Source organism: Schistocerca nitens, chromosome 1 (genome assembly GCF_023898315.1).
Source record: "Schistocerca nitens isolate TAMUIC-IGC-003100 chromosome 1, iqSchNite1.1, whole genome shotgun sequence".
Classification (NCBI taxonomy): Eukaryota; Metazoa; Arthropoda; class Insecta; order Orthoptera; family Acrididae; genus Schistocerca; species Schistocerca nitens.
The window spans coordinates 470,093,098-470,113,634 of NC_064614.1; the positions used below are offsets into that span (position 1 = coordinate 470,093,098).

The window sequence follows — 20,537 nt, forward strand, 5'->3', positions numbered from 1 at the left end:
GTATCACCCGGCGTGATGGTATGGAATGCCATTGGTTACACGTCTCAGTCACCTCTTGTTCGCATTGACGGCACTTTGAACAGTGGACGTTACATTTCTGATGTGTTGCAACCCGTGGCTCTACCCTTCATTCGATCCCTGCGATACCCTACATTTCAGCAGGATAATGCACAACCGCATGTTGCAGGTCCTGTACGGGCCCTTCTGGATACAGAAAATGTTCGAGTACTGCCCTGGCCAGCACATTCTCCAGATCTCTCACCAATTGACAACGTCTGGTCAATCGTGGCCGAGCAACTGGCTCATCACAATACGCCAGTCACTACTCTTGATGAACTGTGTTATCGTGTTGAAGTTGCATGGGCAGATGTACCTGTGCACACCATCCAAGATCTGTTTGACTCAATGCCCTGGTGTATCAAGGCCGTTATTACCGCCAGAGGTGGTTGTTCTGGGTACTGATTTCTCAGGATCTATGCACCCAAAATGCGTGAAAATGTAATCACATGTCAGTTCTAGTATAATGTATTTGTCCAACGAATGCCCATTTATCATCTGCATTTCTTCTTGGTGTAGCAATGTTAATGGCCAGTAGTGTACATAATAAAACCTCTACCTCTACTTAGTGCTGCCATTAGTATTGTTGACAACATAATGAGACAGTTACGTCACTGTTTGCAGCATGTGCTTGTAGATGTAATTTTATTCTTTTTATCATTACATGGATAGTTACTTGGCAGAATACAGATTCTATAATGATTACACTGTGCAACAATGAAAATGTAAATTGAATGAAAATAGCCAATTCCTATCAATTCTAATGTGCTGATTTGGGATACCACAAAGACAATTCAAAATTAGCTCTAGTGTCCATTTTACACCGTTTTATTATGGTGAAATAATTATATACGGACTTTTATGTTAAGTTTAAAATCAAATATAATGGTTTATCATAGTCATAATAACTAGTAACAATAGATTATATTATTGTTCGTGGTCTTTCTTGTGTGCAATATTTTGGATATAAACATTTTGATGCCAATTTTAGTGATCTTTTTGTCTCCCTCCTCTTCAACTTCAGTGACTTTATTAATGCATGTAATAATTTTTGCACATTTGTTTCCAGATTAACTACCAGTTGTTCAAGTTGACTGATACTGAAGTGAACAAAAATGCTACGAGTCTGTGTTAACAGTGCTGACACATTTTGCTATATTTTGTGTGTGGATAAGTGACTTTTGCTTCACAAAAACAGCAAATACCTTCATTGACTAAAAAACCTTACAGTTGTTATTTTGGGTGCAAAATAGGTGATCAGGATAAACCGTGGGCTCCACATGTGATCTGCAACACATGTGCCAGCAACCTCAGAAACTGGATGCATGGGAAAGGACATGATCTGGCATGAGGCAACTAACCATATCAATGACTGCTACTTTTGTTTAGTTTAGTAATGTCATGTTCTGCAGATCATTTTCATGATTATTCTATCGATATGATGCGGAACAAGTCAGATTACAAGATACATATGTACACATGAATAGTGCTAATATTAATATTACTGAAATTTTTAGTTCTACACATGCAACTACATTTAGAGGTACAATTTTTTCATTCACATGAATAAGGAACAGCAGAGGACCCAAAATTGAACCCTGTGGGACTCCCTTTGTGATAACTCCCCATTCACTAGAATTTACCACCCTCCCAGCATTATTTGAGTTATTCAGCACAACTTATTGCTTTCTGTTCGTTAAGTGTCATTCAAACCAGCTGTGTGTGTAGCCTTAAATTCCATAAAACCTGAGTTTTTCTAAGAGTGTAACATGATCCACATAGTCAAATGCCTTGGAAAGATCAAAAAAATACCAACTGGCGATAATTTGTTAGTTAGGGTTTGTACTTTTTGATGGGTAAATGTGTAGATAGCATTCTCAGTTGAGTAACCCTTCCAGCATCTGAACTGTGACATGCTCAGTAAATTATTTTCACTTAAATGTGAGATTACTCCGGAATACATTCCTTTTTCGCATAGTTTAGAAAATGAAGTCAGCAATGAGATTGGTCTATAATTATTTAAGTCACTCTTGTCCCCTTTATTATGAAGAGGTTTGACAACTGCATATTTCAATCTGTCTGGAAAAATTCCCTGTGTCAGCGAAGCATTACATGTAGCACTAAGGAATCCACTTATTAAATTAGAACAACACTTCAAAATTCTGTTAGAGACTCCATCAACACCACATGAGCTCTTGCTTTTCAGTATATTTATAATTCCCTTAATTTCAGTGGGGAATGTTGGTGCTATTCCTAAAGTCCTGGGAATGACATTTTTAACATATTTTTTTGCTTCTTCAGCTGGACCCTTTAATCCTATTTTTGCTGCTACATTCAGAAAGTGATTGTTAAAAATACTTGCAACTTGTGAATTATCACTCACATCATCATCATTTCGCTTTATTGCTATGGTATGCTGTGCACTGTCAGGGTGCCCCGTCTCCCATTTGACAATATTTCATATAGTTTTAGTCTTATTATCCACAGTATTAATTTTTGTCAGAACACATAAGCTTCTCAACTTCTGACTGACTTTCCTTAAAATATTACAGTATCATTTGTACTGAGCAAGTAATGTTGGATCCTGACTTATTCTGGCCTGTACATATATTTCCCTCTTCCTCTTACACAATATCTTAATTCCCTTAGTAATCAATGGCTTACTTGACTTTGTAATGGTTTTTTGAGTAACAGTTCAGGGATGAAACTCTCAAATATTGAGACAAATTTACAGTGGAATAAACTGAATTTGGCATCAGTATAATTTTCCGTGTATACTTCATCCTATTCCACCTTTTCTAGGCTGCTCTTAAAACTCTGTATCCTGTTCGCATCAATACGCATCCCTGCTTTGTATAAACCTGCCCCAAGCCTGTAAGGTGCTATATGTGTTATTTCCATTAATTGTGCATCATGATCAGATAGCTCATTAACAACTGGGTACACATTAATTGTTTCTACCTGAGCACTTTCTATGAAAATGTTATCGATAAGTGACCTACTATCCTGCTGCACACAAGTTGGAAAATTTACAACAGATACTAGATTGAAACAACCAAACAAAGACTCTAGCTCATTTTTCCAATCTGTATCTTTTAAGAAATCTACATTAAAATCACCACAAACCACTAACTGCTTCTTTTTCTATGACAGGTAGCTCAATAATGCCTCTAGATTTTTCATGAATAGCTGAAAGTTACCTTGAGGTAGATTGTTACAACTACTAGAGAAGTATATTGCAGTAGCAACTCACAAGCACATGCTTCAAGGATCTGATCTACACAAAAACTATTTGTTTCAATATTTTTGACTGTGTGTCCAGTTTTTATATAAGTAGCAACTCCTCCTCCTTCCATGTTGATTCTACATGAATAAGATGCTAATCCGTAATCCCTTAAATTTAACTTCTCTGTCCCTGTGGTTACATGGTGTTCAGAGAGACACAAATCATCTATACCTTCAGAATTTACCCCATTTTCTAGGCATACAAGCAGCTCATCTATCTTATTTTTCAATCCTCTAATGTTCTGATGAAACACACAAATTTTATTTCTTTGGGTACTGCTACAGACATTATGGAACTATTCTGTTTTGATCTCTTTCAGTACTCTCTGTCTGTAACCTGACATTGTATGGTTCCTCCTATCAAGAAGGGAATATCTAAGAAGAAGAAGTGGACAGTGATCCATCCTAACATTCCATCTGTCATACATCTAGTTCTACATGGGGAAGGATTGCCAATACTTGAACTACTGACAGAGTATGAGATTACTTCTGATGGGGATTCTGAATGTCCTGAACTATGTACATCATACGATCCAGAGTTTCTTTCAAATATATTATCAACTGATGATCCACAAAAATTGGCTCAAAATGAGTTAAGTGATCTCATTAGAGATTTGGAGCTCTCTAAAGCTAAGGCTGAGATTTTAGCATGAAGACTGCAGCAGCACAATTTTCTGAAAAGCAACGTAAATGTTTCATTCTACCACAGAAGAGAGCAACAATTCACTTCTTTTTTTAACATGCAAGATATTCTTGTGGCATGTGTAGGCATACATGGTCTAATGAAGGCTCTCAGAATTAATTACAACACTGATTGGAGACTCTTTATTGATTCGCCAAACTAGAGCTTAAAAGCAGTGCTTTTACATATTGGTAATGGCTTCCTTCTTCTGGTACCACGTGCTGCGGAATTTGAATCCCCGCCAGACATCATGGACGTCGAAGACCCCTATAGGTCTTTGCACCATCGCGCCGTAAGCTGTGGCGGTGAGAGCCTCCTGGCCCGCATTTAGTGTGTGGGCGCCACAGTGAAACATGTGGTTCCAGTGGCCAATAGCGGCACCCCCGATGGAGTATTTAAGCGCCTGCCTCTCACTCAGCCAGCAAGTCTAATTGTTGTGTGAATCTTGACATATTGCCTCGACAACAGACATCGTGTTTAGCATTCTTTTTTTCCATTACTAGTGGACGTCTTGGATTTGTTTGGTTGTCGCTGTCACTCCGTTGCTTCTTGCTTATTGTCATCGTAAGGTCTCTCTGCATCGTCCATCATTGTTTCATGTCCATCCTGTCCGTTCGTTTGTTTGTTCATGGGCCACTCTTCATTTGGTCCCCCGTGCTTTCTTGGCCACACCGTGATCGGAACGGTCATGGTTACAATATCTTTGGCGATGAGGTAAACGGTTGTAGTTGGTAGCATGGAGGCAAAGTTGGTCTGTCATCTGGAGCAACAGCAGCAGCTCATGCAGCAGCAGCAGCAGCAGCAGCTCCAGTTAGACATCTTACAACAGTCACTGCAGTTGCTAACGGACAAAGTCGATGCCCGGGACGCGTTACCACAACAGCTTCCGAGTCCTTGGGTGTCCGATGCTTTCCCACGTCCACCGTCGTTTCCACCCTTTAATGAACGCTAAAGAGGACTGGGTAACTTACTTACATCAGCTGAAACAACATTTCCCGGCTTTTCAAGTCACGGACGACTCCTTGTAGTGGTCGTTGTTTTTGTCTTGGGCCTCCCTAGACTCATTCTATCTTCTCCGTAAGTTGGCACCATTGTCTGATCAAGTGGCTCTCTCTTTCCAGGAGATATGCCTTTTGCTGACAAACTATTATTCCCAATGCTACCATGTGGTCACCTCTCAGTAGAGTTCCACTACTACCATAACAACCTGGTCAATCGTACTGTTCCTGGGTCACGGACTTCAAGGGTCTCAGCCGTCGATGCGATTGTACGTGCACCAATCAGCAGTGTAAGGCTTCGTATGCGGACTCCCTGATCCGGGATGTGGTGGTTCAGATGGCTTTCAATCCTGAGGTCCATACTACAGCGTTGAAACTTAACAACCCCTCCTTGGAAGAGATTCTCTGCATTGCCCACTCCTTTGAAATTGCTCAAGCAGGTAACGAGTGTCTTATGGCACGATGGCAGGTGGCGGCAATCGCGGCGTCGCCGTGGGTTCCGCCCTCACGATGTCAACGTGGCCCAGCCGACAGGGGCCAGCACCTTCGGGACTACTCGTTGTCTGAACTCTCTACAGCATCGGGGCCTTCGGTCGCCCCTCGTCGCCGGTCATGCAGCCGACTTCCATCTTGCCCACAGTGCTTTACTGCACATTCGTGAGCCGATTGTCCTCACCGCTGGAAAACGTGCACGCTGTGTAACAAGGAGGGCCACATCCAATCGGTTTGTCGTAGTCACTCGACTCACTTCAGTCCTGCCCCTCCTGGGCCTCAAGATACAGTCAATGCTCTGCAATTGGTCGTCCCACAGGATGACCCATCAGCACGGAAGCTTTTCCTCACGCTCCGCCTTTTCACGGAGGATGTCAGTTTTCAGGTCTACACTGGGGCCACCATCTCCCTGATTAATATGGCGACTTATACCCGACTGGGCTCTCCTGAGTTGTCACCTCGCTCTCCCCGTTTGGTCGCCTATGGACACGGTTCCATTCCCCTTCGTGGGCAGTTCGTCGACCAGGCGACATACAAGTTTGTTCCCTGGCTCCTTACTCTCTTTGTCGCTGACCATCCGTCGGCTTCGAATATTTTTGGCCTGGATGCTTTTCAACTTCCGATGAAGTTAAGGTCATTTGCATGGCTGTTCCTTTTCAGGACTTGGACAATCTGTGCTCCGCTTTTGCATCATTGTTTGCAACAGATCTCGGATGTGCTTCCAGTTTTCAGGCGCACATCACCCTACGGCCGAATGCACAGCCTCGCTTTTTCTAGGCCCGGCCCCTTCAGATGGTCTTACAGCCGGCAGTCAAGCAGGAACTTGATCAGCTCCAGGCTGCTGGCGTTCTGGAGCCTGTAACTTACAGTGCCTGGGCGACGCCATTGGTAGTCATACGGAAACCCAATGGGTCCCTTCAGCTGAGTGGGGATTTTGGTACTACAGTCAATGCTCAGTCCCTCGTTGACACTTACCCCATTCCCCGACAGGAAGAACCTCTCACCAAGCTTGCCAGGGGAGAGTATTTTTCAAAGATCGACCCAGCTGAGGCATACCACCAGTTGCCCTTGGATGTCGAATCTCAGAACATCATGGTTATCAACACGCCTTTCAGGTTGTATAAGTACAAGCACCTTCCCTTTGGTGTCTCTTCGGTGCCGGCCATTTTCCAGCGATTCCTGGAGCAGCTTACACAGCCTATCCCTGCCTGTGTGAATTAACTGGATGGCATCTTGGACACCGGGCGTTCCTGCCAGGAACATTTGCAAAACCTCTGTGCCTTATTTCACGCTCTGCAATCTGCTGGTTTATGCTGTCGGCTGGACAAGTGTTGTTTTTTTCAACCAGAAGTGGAATACTTAGGCCACTGGCTTAGCAATGATAGCATTCACCCTTTGGGTCATAATGTCGCGGCCATTGAGGTCCTTCCTCGTCCCAAGGACTTATCTGAACTCCATGTGTTTTTGGGCAAGGTTACTTATTAAAGTTCTTGCCCCAGGCTGCCTCCATTGCTCAACCCCTCAAATCACTTGCATCACAAAGGGGTACCCTTTGATTGGACTCCTGCCTGTGACCAGGATTTTCTCCGTTTAAAGGCGATGCTGAAGTCCACCCCTTGTCTTACTGTCTTCTCTCCGGACCGCCCCTTGGTTGAGGCAGCTGATGCGTCGGCATACAGCATTGGGGCCGTCCTCGCACACCGGGATGCCGATGGCTCCGAACAGCCCATCGCTTATGTCTCCAAGGCGTTGACCCAAACACAACGGATCTACTTGGGGCAAAGTTCACCCTCCTGACGGACCATAAAACCTTGGTTACACTTTTCGGACCCCACTCTCACCTTCCAGAGCAAACAGCTCAACGTGTCCAGTGCTGGGCATTGTTTTTACATAATTATGCTTACACCATGCAGTATAAGCCCAACGCCCACCAAGCTAATGCGAACGCTTTGTCACATTTCCCAGCAGGCCCCGATCCTGCCTTTGACAAACAGGAGGTCCTCTGCTTTCACATTGATTCCGTCCGCCGGGATGCGCTGGACGGTCTGCCTCTCATGGCTGCTCACATTGCTGCAGCTACCTGCCACAACACTGTCTTGCAGTAGGTTCTCCACTACGTGGTCCACCGGTGGCCCTCCTATGTTACTCGTCGGATGCAGTCCGATTTCACCCCTGGCGCCACCTGTCCCACTTGGTCAATGATGTCCTTCTGTTGGCCGCAGTGTCGGTTGCCCATCGGGTGGACATCCCTCCGGAATTGCGGCTTTGGGTGCTCAGTTTGTTACACCGCGGGCATTGGGGTATATCCCGTATGAAAGTTTTGGCTCGCCGGCATGCGTGTTGGCCAGGCATCGATGGTGACACTGATCGCCTGGTCCGTGGGTGCACTTTCTGTGCGCGTGACCAGGCAAGCTCCCCTTAGCCGTTTGCACCCTGGCTTGTGCCTTGCTGGCCCTGGGATCGCATCCATATGGATTTTGCGGACCCGTTTTTGGGGTCAATGTGGTTACTCATCGTTGATGCCTACTCCGAATAACCATATGTTGTCCGCACGGTATCCACCACCACGGAGGCTACACTCACGGCCCTGGCCCAGGTTCTCACCACTGAGGGTCCGCCACACACGTTGGTCTCCGATACCAGTCCCCAACTCACGGCGTCCTCCTTCCATGACTTCTGTCATGCCAACGGTATCAAAGATATCTGTAGCCCCCCTATCCACCCTTCATCCAATGGTGCAGCAGAGAGGCTTGTCCGCACTTTTAAACACCAGTTGACCATGGCGGTCAACACATTTCCAACCATGTCGGCCCTCACCCTGTTTCTGAGCACCTATTGCACTACGCCAATTGACGGTCGCAGTCTGGCAGAGCTCCTCCATGGGCGACAGCCGTGGACCCTGCTAAATTTACTGATGCCATCCCCCACCCACCCCCACTCCTGGCCCTCACAGCGGTATGCCGCTGGCACGGCCGTGTTGGCCCATGAGTACGGGCGCAAAGGGGGTTGGACACCCGCCATGGTCGTCGTGGCCCATGGGCGGCGTGTGATGTCGGTGCAGATGTCGAAAGGGTTGGAGCGCCGCCATCATAATCAGCTCCGCCCGCGTGCCCCCGCAGGACTCATGCCGCTGCCTCTTCCCCTACCTCCTTTGGGTGCAGACGTGGTTCTGGAGTCACTGTCCCTGCACCCGGTTGCCGTCTCCCCACGGGCCTGCCGCCAGCCCTCTCCACCCACGGGTGGATTGGCGGATCCCTCCCTCGCCCTGGACTCTGGATCGGCTATCATGGATACCTCAGGTGTCCTTTCCTCCACACCAATAGCGGTTGATGAGCCCGGCTCCTTTCCCCACTGCCGCCTACCTCGGCACCGTCCAGGGCGTTTCCGCCCCTACGTGCAAGTTTCTGGAGGGAGGGATCTCGTACCACGCGCCGCAGAATTTGAATCCCTGCCAGGCGTCATGGACGTAGAAGACCCCTAGCGGTCTCTACACCATCGTGTCATAAGCTGTGGCGGCGTGCGCCTCCTGGCTCCCATTTAGTGTGAGGGCGCCACAGTGGAACACGTGGTTCTAGCGGCCAATAGCGGCGCCCCCGATAGAGTATTTAAGCGCCTGCCTCTCGCTCAGCCAGCGAGTCTAATCGTTGCGCGAGTCTCGACATACCGCCTCGACAACAGACATTGTGTTTACCATTCTTTGTTTTCATTGCTAGTGGACGTCTTGGATTCGTTTGGTTGTCTATGTCACTCCGTTGGTTCTTGCATGTTGTTGTCGTAAGGTCTCTCTCTATCATCCGTCGTCGTTTTGTGTCCGTCCTTTCTGTTAATTTGTTTGTTCGCGGGCCGCTCTCCGTTTGGTCCACCACTCTTTAGCGGCCACCCCGCGACCGTTCCAGTCGTGGTTACAACACTTATATTCCAGTTGGGCATAGTGCGCATATGAGAGTCATACCAAAACATTAAAATTTTACTAGAAGCTATCAGTAGAACGACTCTCAATGACAGATTTGGGGTGACTTGAAAGTGGTTGCACTGCTATTAGGTATGCAGTTAGGGTATACTAAATATTGCTGCTTTCTCTGTGAATGGGATAGCCGAGCTTGTGCATCTCATTATAGTAAACATGAATGGCCCACCAGAAAATCTCTTCAACCAGGTATAAAAAACAATAAGTGTAAATCTCTAGTAGACCCTAAAAAGATTCTGCTCCTGCCCTTGCACATAAAGTTGGGTCTGATGAAAAACTTTGTTAAGGGAATGAACAAAGATGTTGATGCGTGTAAGTGCTTTAGGCAAAAATTCCCTTACTTAAGTGATGCCAAAGTAAAGGAGGGCATCTTTGTAGGCCCACAGATTTGAGAGCTTTTTGGAGACCACACTTTTGATGGAATCATACAAGGTGATGAGAAGCATGCATGAGAATGTTTTAAGACAGTCTGTTTACAGTTCTTAAGGAACAAAGGAGCAATAAATTAGAAGAAGATTGTAGATAACATGTTGTCATCTTATGAAAAACTTGGCTGCAACATGTCATTGAAAATGCATTTCTTACATAGTCATTTTGACTTCTTCCCCAAAGATGTGGTGCAGTAAGTGATGAACATGGGGAGCGATTTCAACAACATATTGCCACATTCGAGAAAAGGTATGCCAGAAAGTGGAGCCCTACTATTTTAGCAGATTACTGCTGGACTGTCATAAGGGAATTTCCCGAGTATCTGTATAAACGTCAAGCCAAGCAAAAATGGTCATCATCTGAATTTATATCTGAACAAAATATGTAATTGTATATATTGTACATATGGACATTCAACATTTGTAATCCTTTATATACATTTGTGACCAGTTAATTTATATATTTTCTTTTGTGCTTTACACAGTTCTGGTACAAAGTAGACTTACAAAGTATTTTCATTCATGTAATAATATCTTCATTTTTTCTTAAAATTTTATTTTTGTACTTCCAGAATGGCACTGAAATTTACCAATGCATAACACATAACATAATTCACGTAATTATTCACTTAAAATTTGTTATGCTGAATCTTGGAACATGAGTTAATATTTAGTTAGTGAGTTATTTATACAAAAATGTAGATTACTTTTTTAAAAAACTACAGCTAAATATTTATGAAGATGATGATTTTGTATCATTTTATACTGAAATAAACATAACTAGCTCAAAATCATGCAATTTACACACTTTCACCTCAAATTTGTTGTTCAGTGTTATTTTTCTCCTCTTTTTATCTATTGACAGTGCTGTCTAATAAAAATACAAAAAATAAAAGAACCAGCATTTAGTAAATTACAGTACTTTTAAAACTCATATTTCTTTGTGAAAAATGAAGGAATCATCTTCACGCATGATCATGAGCAACACAAAGAACAGATTAAATATGTCAAATTATGGAACAACTACATTTTCAAAATCTCTATTTGATGAAGTTGTTAACAACAATATCTACAAATACCGACATTAAACAGTCTTTGAATATTTACCCAAGAGATGAAATTCCAAACAGCTCCAAGTTCTAAATTTTTATTGGCTACAGAGTAAGCATAAACCAGTCAGTCACTGACAGCTGAAATCTCAAGAGATGTTCAGTCAGTGAATTGACAGGCTAAGAAAGATATGGTATCGTGAAGAAAATTAACTTGGACATTCTTTCAACTAGAGCTCCATAAATACTTAAAAAAAGGTATAACTTTGGGTGCTGCTCTTTTTGTAATATAACCACTGCCATGGACAGTATCTACAATTTATTACAGGCAGCTCAACTCAAAACATTCTGGAACAAGAAACAATTATGCTACAGATTCATTATGTGCGACACTAGGTTTTATATTGCCAAAGACTATAGCATCTCACATACACATATGTCACTGAAGTTTGAATAAGAATCAGACAACAGAATATGATCATTGGTTATCAACTGACTTGCCACGATCTGCACTGAAGGATCAGATTGGCCTTCAGTTTCTTTATAGTTTATTTGCTCAGTGGTAACCTGCCAGAAAACTAATCCAAAGGTCTGGGAGTCAAACCCCTGTGAGTCCTATGATTTTAATCTGTCGCCTTTCACTTCTTCCACATCTAGGAATGTTTGTTAGTGTGAAAAATGCTGAGTCGCACCATGGTTCGGAATCCACATAAAACTATGTACTGCTATGACTGGACTTGCGTCAGTGTGAAGGTCAGAGAAAGGTAAGGGCATAAAATTTCCAATAGGCCCATGGTTAATAAAGCACTGAGTTCTTTAAACTAAACTTCAGGTGATGACAGTTTTTCTCTTACTACACGAAAGAGTACAGACAGTGTCCGTCTTGTAACTATTCTACAGTCTTTTGACTACTATGAAGATGAGATTTATGTCATTTGTGATGTCAAATTTATTTTATATTTTCTTTGCCTCACATGCATCACTACTGCACCCCACACTACATTTTTGACTAATTCAAGAAGGCCAACCATTAACTTCCATCAAAACTCTGTAATCTGGTAATACCATATTGTTTAGTACGATAAAACTAAGTGATTTAAAAGCCAAATTACATATTAGCACATGATTCACTCTCTTCAATGGTCCTCTACTAACCATTACACCGCAAAGAAACATGGTCATCCAGAGTACATTGCATACCCATATATTTATTGGTGTTCTGAGATTAACATTTTCTGACATACACTATTTTTAATGGTCTGCAGGAGTCACATCATTAGCATACTACATTCATGGAGCTGCAAATTTCACACAGTCTTACGCCAAAGTACTGAATTCAGAGATGATTACTATCTTCTCCTGCTCTGGAAGAGTGTGTGTTTTAACTGCAGGCAACAAAATCTGGTTAAGAAGAATTTATCTCAAATGCTAATATTGTGTTATGTCGACAATTATTCACCAGGCTATTCAAAATAACAATAACAACAACATCATCATCATCATCATTAGCAGTAGTAGCGGCAGAAGCAACAGCAGCAGCAGCAATGACAAATCAATAACATGTAAGTACTAAGAGTATGAAGATATGTTTTCCACAGAAATGCATTTTAGTTGTCATCACTAATTCTCCATCAGGTAATCAGTTCATAGTACACTTACATGATTGTATAAGACTAGGCATTAGCTCCAAGATGGTCTCATTGTCATGTGTCAGTAAAGATGGTTCAAATGGTTCTAAGCACTATGGGATTTAACTTCTGAGGTTATCAATCCCCTAGACTTAGAACTACTTAAACCTAATTAGCCTAAGGACATCACACACATCCATGCCCGAGGCAGGATTTGAACCTGTGACCGTAGCAGCCGCGTTGTTCTGGACTGAAGCACCTATAACTGCTCAGCCACCATGGCCGGCTGTCAGTAAAGAGTCTTACTATACATAATACGTAACTTCAAAAAAGTACAAAGTATTTTATGCAAATAACTGCAACAAGCTGTTTTTTTTTTTTTAATTGAATTCTTATTTTTGCTCTTTCTTGTGGAGCATATATCAGCTGGAAGCCCAATTTATGGCCCATAATGTATGTATACAAAGTCGATATTCACATTAAACTTTCTATGACACCTATATTTGTTGACTTTCTTCTGTTTGTTGGAATGCCCACGAACAATGGTAAAAGCAATGATAGCCAACCCAAAGTGTTCAGTAGTCACAAAAGGAAGAAATGTCAATTTTCACTATTTATTGATGAGTTGCTACATTTCCTTTCCACTTAAAATACTTTAAGAGAAGCAATTTATGCCATGATGTAAATAACACCCTCCCCTCATCAAATATTTTTCCTACAAAGTGCCATGAAATAGTGTAATACAGTGAATGTGTATTTATAACAACTTGTTATCAAAACAAATAAATGAAATTTTAGGCACCTATCAGCATCATGTCTACTGTTCAGTTTTGCATTAAGTTCTATTATAAGCTCTCTCCTGTTGTAAAAACATTTCAAAATCAGCTGAGATTCTCAACATCACATGTTACTTCCACACACTACTGTTCTTCCTACATAAACAAATAAATGTTAATTGCAAACATTTTGGAAGGACAAAGAAAAACACAGAAATAAATAATTGTCGACAAATAACCAGTAACAATTAAAACAATGAAACACATTTCAATGAATTTCCACAGGTCAAATCTGAATCACCATCAATGTCATTTATACTGTGTTTTACTCCAGAATATCTCTATGTTACTTACATTACACAATGTTCACAAAATAAGAAGTTATATTCTGTAGAATCTGTTGCTACAAACAGGTTTAACAAGAAGAGAAACACACACCCTAAGCAATTTTGTTTTCCCCATGGATAAAATGCTTCTAGTTGCGCAAGCTACAAGACTCAGCAAAAAGTCAGAACAAAGTGAAAGTTCCTCAGAAAATGTTCCATTCAATACAGTTTCAGTCCAGTAAATATAAAGCACTGAATTATCAGTCATTTACATATGACTCAATACAAGCCAACTAGCAGTTAAACATCTTTCAAATATATTTTCTTTTATTACTGAATAAAACATGCAACATTATGAATAAAAAGAACGGTAACACCTGTCCACTTGCCCAATAGGGTTAATGACCTGAACCACCCTCATTCTATTTGTGTGTTTCTGAGAGGCAAATAAGAATAACTAAAAATAAACTGCTATGTATAAAGAGACGGTGAACAGTGAGACCAGTTGTTAGAAGGCTTTCAGTAGCTAACCTCACCTGGCCTACTGACTGCCATGACCAAAGTCTGCTACCGTGTGCTGAGTGCTTCTCCAGAATAGCTAACTTGCTGATGCAGATTATTTCAGGAAATCACCTGTTTAACTAACCTCTCCACTAAACAGTTTCAAGTGCAACTATTTTAAACCCATAGCTACACTAATGAGATGTTGAGCTATTTGTATCAAACAGTTTCAGAGCTGAATCACTATTTTGCTTCCATTATCAGTTAAGGTTCTGTGGTACAGTATTTTGTGCATCACAACACCAAAAACACTTAGTCATCAGATGCACATGGCACTATTATTGTACCAGACTAGCCACCTGAAGAGCTGCCAAGGAAATGACCTAATTTTAAACACACACACACACACACACACACACACACACACACACACACACACACAGCAATGGGTCCCACTTCTTTGGCACCGTTTCAGCTGCAAGGAAATGCATAACAAACAGTACCTTCCCAAAAAAAAAATACTGAAAATGTGGTGAAGCTAAGACCACCAGTAAATGCATACACATAATGGATGAAAACTAGCTACTAAATATGCATACATATACTAACAAATTTCATGTTAAATTGTTATTTATTCTGTTTGGAGATATTTCATACTATTTTTGCACAACAATTATTTGTACACTTCAGTTTACAATTTGTAAGGAAGGCAAAATAAACACGCTGACATGACAAAATAATTACACAATAAATATCTATTTTGTAACTACAATAAAACAAACTTTACTGCTTAGAGTATATTACTACTTTTAAAGAACCTTTTGATTTGTGTTACATTCAGGAATGCAATTTTCAAAAAGTAACGTATGTCACTTTATTTGGAGAGTTTCAGACATTTGTACTATTGTATAGAAAGATAAATGAATCTCTTATATATTCCCGTTATTTAGGGCAACTTTCTCTTAATGGAAAATGTCAAAAGCAGGACACACGCTGACAGGAGAGAAGCTGCAGCAACATACAATGGACCATTAAGCTGAACTTCTCCTTGCATGAAAAAGCACCAGAAACAATAGCTTACAAATTATGAGGAAAAGCACTTTGAAAAGGCACATGGTCCACATATGAGATATTAACAAGTTTCAATGCATGTTAGTAGTACTAGATGATATTCAGGAAATCATCACATATTGAACAGTTATATCAGTAAAGTATTTTTTTTTCCACAGTGTCACTTATTCATACAATATTATATTACCTAGATACAAGACGTGTCTAGGTTTTACATCTTATAAAAATAAGTCTCCAAAATAACAAGATGCTTGTATCTTTACTTGCTTTTAATAAATTCAGTTTCTAGGAATTCAGTAAATTAACTGAAATTTGGTGCTGTGGAATCTCTAGGATCTAACTGCGCAATTAGTCAAAGTTGTGCATTATATCTACATTCAGCGAGATTTTCCTCCAGCAATATATACTGCAAGGAACATTACTGTTAATAAAGGATGATTTATTGTTGTTATACAGTGAGTGTATTTTTCAAATGTATCTGCTAAATATTTGATTTAATATGTTGCAATGATTATTGAAACCCCTCCAGCAGATAATGGTGTCAGTCAGTTATGATACAAAAAATGATATGTTGAAATCTAATTAAGAAAGATCAAACAGCACATAGCAGCTGTATTACAGTATATATTAATAGAAATTGTATCTATATTGTGTGTTATTTTCAATTTGAAAAGCATTTTATCTCCTGAAGTATGTAACAATCTGACAATTTTTCTCTTATGTATTCAAAACACTACAGAGTTACTGGGAATGCTAATCTTTCCCATCTTTCACAATATTTTTATTTAGACGGCACGTACATAAATAACGGAGGCACATTATGGAAGGAGGAAAAGGCCAGTGCCTTCATTATAAAAACTGGTGTTATGTTGGTGGTGTTCATGGTACAAACCTTTTCACCTACGCTACAAAATACTACTACTGTGATTTATTTGCTATTATGTTTGTCATGTCTGAAAGAGAGAGAAAATTTCTTTTGTGCAAACTTTTTAACTACAGTAGCTGAGGTAAACTGAAAACAGAATCACATGCAAAGCAATTCTTATAGATCTGCTAGGTATCTTACGAGAAAACTTTTCTAGCCTAAAAAGATTCTTTGAATTGTCATACTGATCACTACAGATCCAAATAGCACAGTACACAGAAATTTGGATTTCTCCAAATAAAGTGACTACTAAACAAAGAAAAGAAAATTTAATCTGAAAGTGATGTGGCAGACATAATAATGTAAAATAAAAGGGCAACAAAATGCTGCTGAACCTCATAACTACACATTTTAGGCATTATAAATACAGTGTGTGTGTGTGTGTGTGTGTGTGTGTGTACTAGATGTAGGATAATACTGAATGGTGATTATAAAATTAAATCCCTTTGAAACAGTAACAGAATTATCTTCACGAATGTAGCATGTATGAATACCAAAATATTGCACATGCACAAGGCATTTGTATAGGTACTTTGGTCTAAGCAGAAACTGATATGAGACCAACCTCTAACAAATTAACATTTAGCTTCTGCAACATACTGTGTGTAGTTCTCTATCTGCCAGCTTCTCCAGCTGATCCTCAATGTATATTTTATTCACAGTCAAAACTAAAGATGACACAAAATATGAAAGAACTGAAGAATATAATCATATAACAGACTCAGGATTACAGTGCTCACAGAAAGTTAAATTCTATTTCTCCAACACAGAAAAGCAACAGTTTATTGAATTACAATTTTACAATGATAAAAACATAGAAAGGAAAGTAAATTACTGATGGTGAACAGACTAAGATAAAATCATCTACATATGTGTATGAAATGGTTATTGCATTTTTACACTAATCCCTGAATTATAAAACCAGAGAAATCTTTGAGGATAGAGTAAATATTCATTCAAAAACAATATCTGCAGGAATGAGCAGCCCAATGTGGAAGATAAGTGTTACAAAAGCCACAGAGGGCCACAAAAATTTGTTCCCAAAAACTCAACAATACTGTCTCTTTAAATACAGTATTTACATGTTGGGGTGTGCTGGAAATTGTTTAACAGTTCTTCAAAACTTTGATAGTTCCTGAAGAAGTTAAACGTTACTATTCTAACAATACAAAATATATACATGTAGTTGTATAAGTGTTCTCAATTTTACATTAACGTCTTTAGCAAAATAATATTGTACAGCGTTAACATCCACTCCTTGTGAAACATTCCTCAGTCTTAAAAAAGGCTTAACTCAATTTAATAGTGAATCACTTGCTCTCAAACTACCAACACACCCCTAAATCGAACTGGACTATGTATACAACATAAGAAACAATTCACATACAGATTTTCGGCACAAATATCATACTCACCTTCCACGCATTTTGTAAATTTGACTAGTATCACTGCAATACATGTGGTGCATGGGCTCAGTTAGTCTCACAGCCTCTTGGAAATCCCAACTTCCCAGTTATGGCAGTGCTTCATTGGGATAACCTATTTGACTGAGCCCACTTGCCCTCAAAGCAAAGCGTCTAGTACAACTCCTGTGAGTCAGTGGATGTCCTCCAGCGAGAGCTATATCTCTATGCAACTTGCAAAGCTCGGTAACTTTTGATTACTTTTAACAAATATCAACAAACTCATCACCAAGGTCAACTTTTATATATTATTTTTTCTTAAAGCTATGAAAAGGATGATTTCTCTGGAACTGAATTAACATTTCCCATTCACCCTTTACCAACTGATCATTGGCAGAGTGAAAATATGGGCGTTAGCTGATGAGGATATAGTGGCAGATGAAGATTGTGATGACACTTTTATCAGCTGTAGCAGTGACAATGCTGGAATCTTGGGTCACAGCAATGGGGGCCGGCGATCAGTCTACTTCATCACTTTCTACGAAGTGTGATCGAACTTCCAAATGAGATGCTAGGTCCAAAACTAGATGATGTAATGCAGGGTGATCAAGTAAATCACCATCAGGCAAAGGTGGCTGGCTACGTGGCCTTAACTGCCTCCCCTGTGAAGAAAAGAAAATAAAACTTTTAATTTTAAAAATGACATATTTCTTGATTTTGTGTGTGTGTGTGTGGGGGGGGGGGGGAGGGGGGGGAGAGGGAATGGCAGCTGGGGGAACACATTATTTCACAGATTTTATGTGATGGAAGAAGAGGACACACACATCTGCCACAAGCCATCAAAATATTGGTAAAATAACAGCAGCATATGGACAACAGTTAATCACAGTGTGTCACTTGTATTAATAGGTGGCAAATACGTAAAGGAAACATATTCAAAGCACTGGGGTGCTATAAGTCCAGATGGAATGACCAGCAGTCAACAAACAAGTCAGATGAATGGAATGCTTCTTTAGTTATAGTTTCACAAAGTTATATAAAAATCAGTGTGAGAATAGAAATGAACAAAAACATGTGTGGCAACAGAAATGAACAGCTAACAAGAAAGAGCACCCATTGTTAAAAATTATACAGCAGTTCTGGAAAGAAACAAATGATCACTCAATGGCAAAATTAAAAACACGTAGGGGGTGGAGGGAGGGGGGGAGAGGGAGAGGGGGGGGGAGAAGGGGAGGGAGAGGGAGAGGGAGAGAGAGAGAGAGAGAGAGAGAGAGAGAGAGAGAGAGAGAGAGAAATGCAAAATAAGTAAATAAAAGTATCTTAATAAATTTTAGGTCTCAGTGAAAAACATACATTAAATAAAAAGATTAGAGTAGAGTCAAAAATTGAAACGTAAAGCTAAGTGAGTGACAACAAGCTGAAAACCATCTTCATATCTGAATTATCATCAAACAAATACAAAAATTTATAAGTGTTTTAATATCCTGGTCACACATATGTCTCTAGAGATGGAGTACAGGTCAGTTAGATAAGACTGAGGAAGGAACAACTCCAGAACGTGAATTCTCTTAAATGTGAATAGAAATGAGGACAAATGAGGGACATAGGAGAGAAGAGATTCGATTAACAAGCAATAGCAATGACAGAGAAAGAAAATGATCGATAAATAATAAGTGTGTGTGTGTGTGTGTGTGTGTGTGTGTGTGTGTGTGTGTGTGTGTGTGTGTTCGCAGAATTTTCTTTGTTCCTGCTGTTCAAATTTATTCATAATCCTTCCCATGGATTGCTTATGTTTCAAAATTCCTGTTGTCCCCAAATTATCTTTTATTTTCCACTACTTCATTCAGCATGGGTTGCAAAGGAGACTTCATGAAATTTGCCAACAAATGACCTAAAGTCATAATACAGGTCCATGATCACTATGTCACTAGTTACCATAATTTTCCATCCTGACTACTTTTGGTTACAAGCCATTGAAGGCAGAAAATTTGGTTAATGCCTGAAGACTGCTAACACCCACCATTAGATACACTTGGAAACACTAGTTCACATGAGTGGTTATTCCTTTTTACACTACTGAGCACGTTCAAATCAGGAACACAAAATAACAAAATTAATTTTTTTCAATGCTAATTATCATATCGCTCAACTCTGCGAGATCATACATCAATAACGAATTTTAATACCTAATGCGCGCAGAATATGCAGGCAACATACTTATGGTGCAGGAAAACCCTTACTAGAACTTCAATGGGCAGGACCAGTCAGTATCAATGGCACTGAAATTAACTTCCAGTAACCAAACAACCTGGATGGTAGTGTGATCCTTGCCATGCTTGTTCTCAACATCGTCTTAGTCTCACTAAAAGGGAGTCACAACATAGTAGTGCTTACCATGTGGGTTCCACAGTAACACTCATTTGTGTCAAAGCCTCCAGACAAGGATTACATCTACCAGAAAACTTCCAATTTTAACTATAGTGACATCAACTTTGTGTTGGAAGATTATGATTGCCCAGGTGTACATGGGGCTACCAGGTGACCAGAAATCATGGCTCTGTATTGAAGCACGGTAAAGTTACATCTACATCTACATCTACATCTGCATCTACATCTACATCCATACCCCGCAAGCCACCTGACGGTGTGTGGCAGAGGGTACCTTGAGTACCTCTATCGGTTCTCCCTTCTATTCCAGTCTCGTATTGTTCGTGGAAAGAAGGATTGTCGGTATGCCTCTGTGTGGGCTCTAATCTCTCTGATTTTATCATCATGGTCTCTTCGCGATATATACATAGGAGGGAGCAATATACTGCTTGACTCTTTGGTGAAGGTATGTTCTCGAAACATCAACAAAAGCCCGTTCCGAGCTACTGAGCGTCTCTCCTGCAGAGTCTCCCACTGGAGTTTATCTATCATCTCCGTAACGCTTTCGCGATTACTAAATGA

At 40.6% G+C, this 20,537-nt stretch overlaps 2 protein-coding genes across 3 annotated transcripts in view; both read right to left on the reverse strand.

The window, feature by feature from the left end:
• The window catches only part of LOC126251881 (plectin), a 492,445-nt gene extending 477,973 nt beyond the window's left edge, over positions 1-14,472 (reverse strand). The window contains exon 1 of the mRNA XM_049952605.1: positions 14,225-14,472. Within this exon, the coding sequence (XP_049808562.1) occupies positions 14,225-14,243 (19 nt within the window). The 5' untranslated portion in view covers positions 14,244-14,472. The remainder of the gene's footprint in view (positions 1-14,224) is intronic.
• A 390-nt stretch (positions 14,473-14,862) lies between these two features.
• Positions 14,863-20,537, reverse strand: part of LOC126251906 (protein SCAI) — a 97,364-nt gene continuing 91,689 nt past the window's right edge. For both annotated transcript variants that reach the window (XM_049952644.1, XM_049952636.1), the window contains exon 15: positions 14,863-18,250. In XM_049952644.1, the coding sequence (XP_049808601.1) occupies positions 18,107-18,250 (144 nt within the window). In that variant the 3' untranslated portion in view covers positions 14,863-18,106. The remainder of the gene's footprint in view (positions 18,251-20,537) is intronic.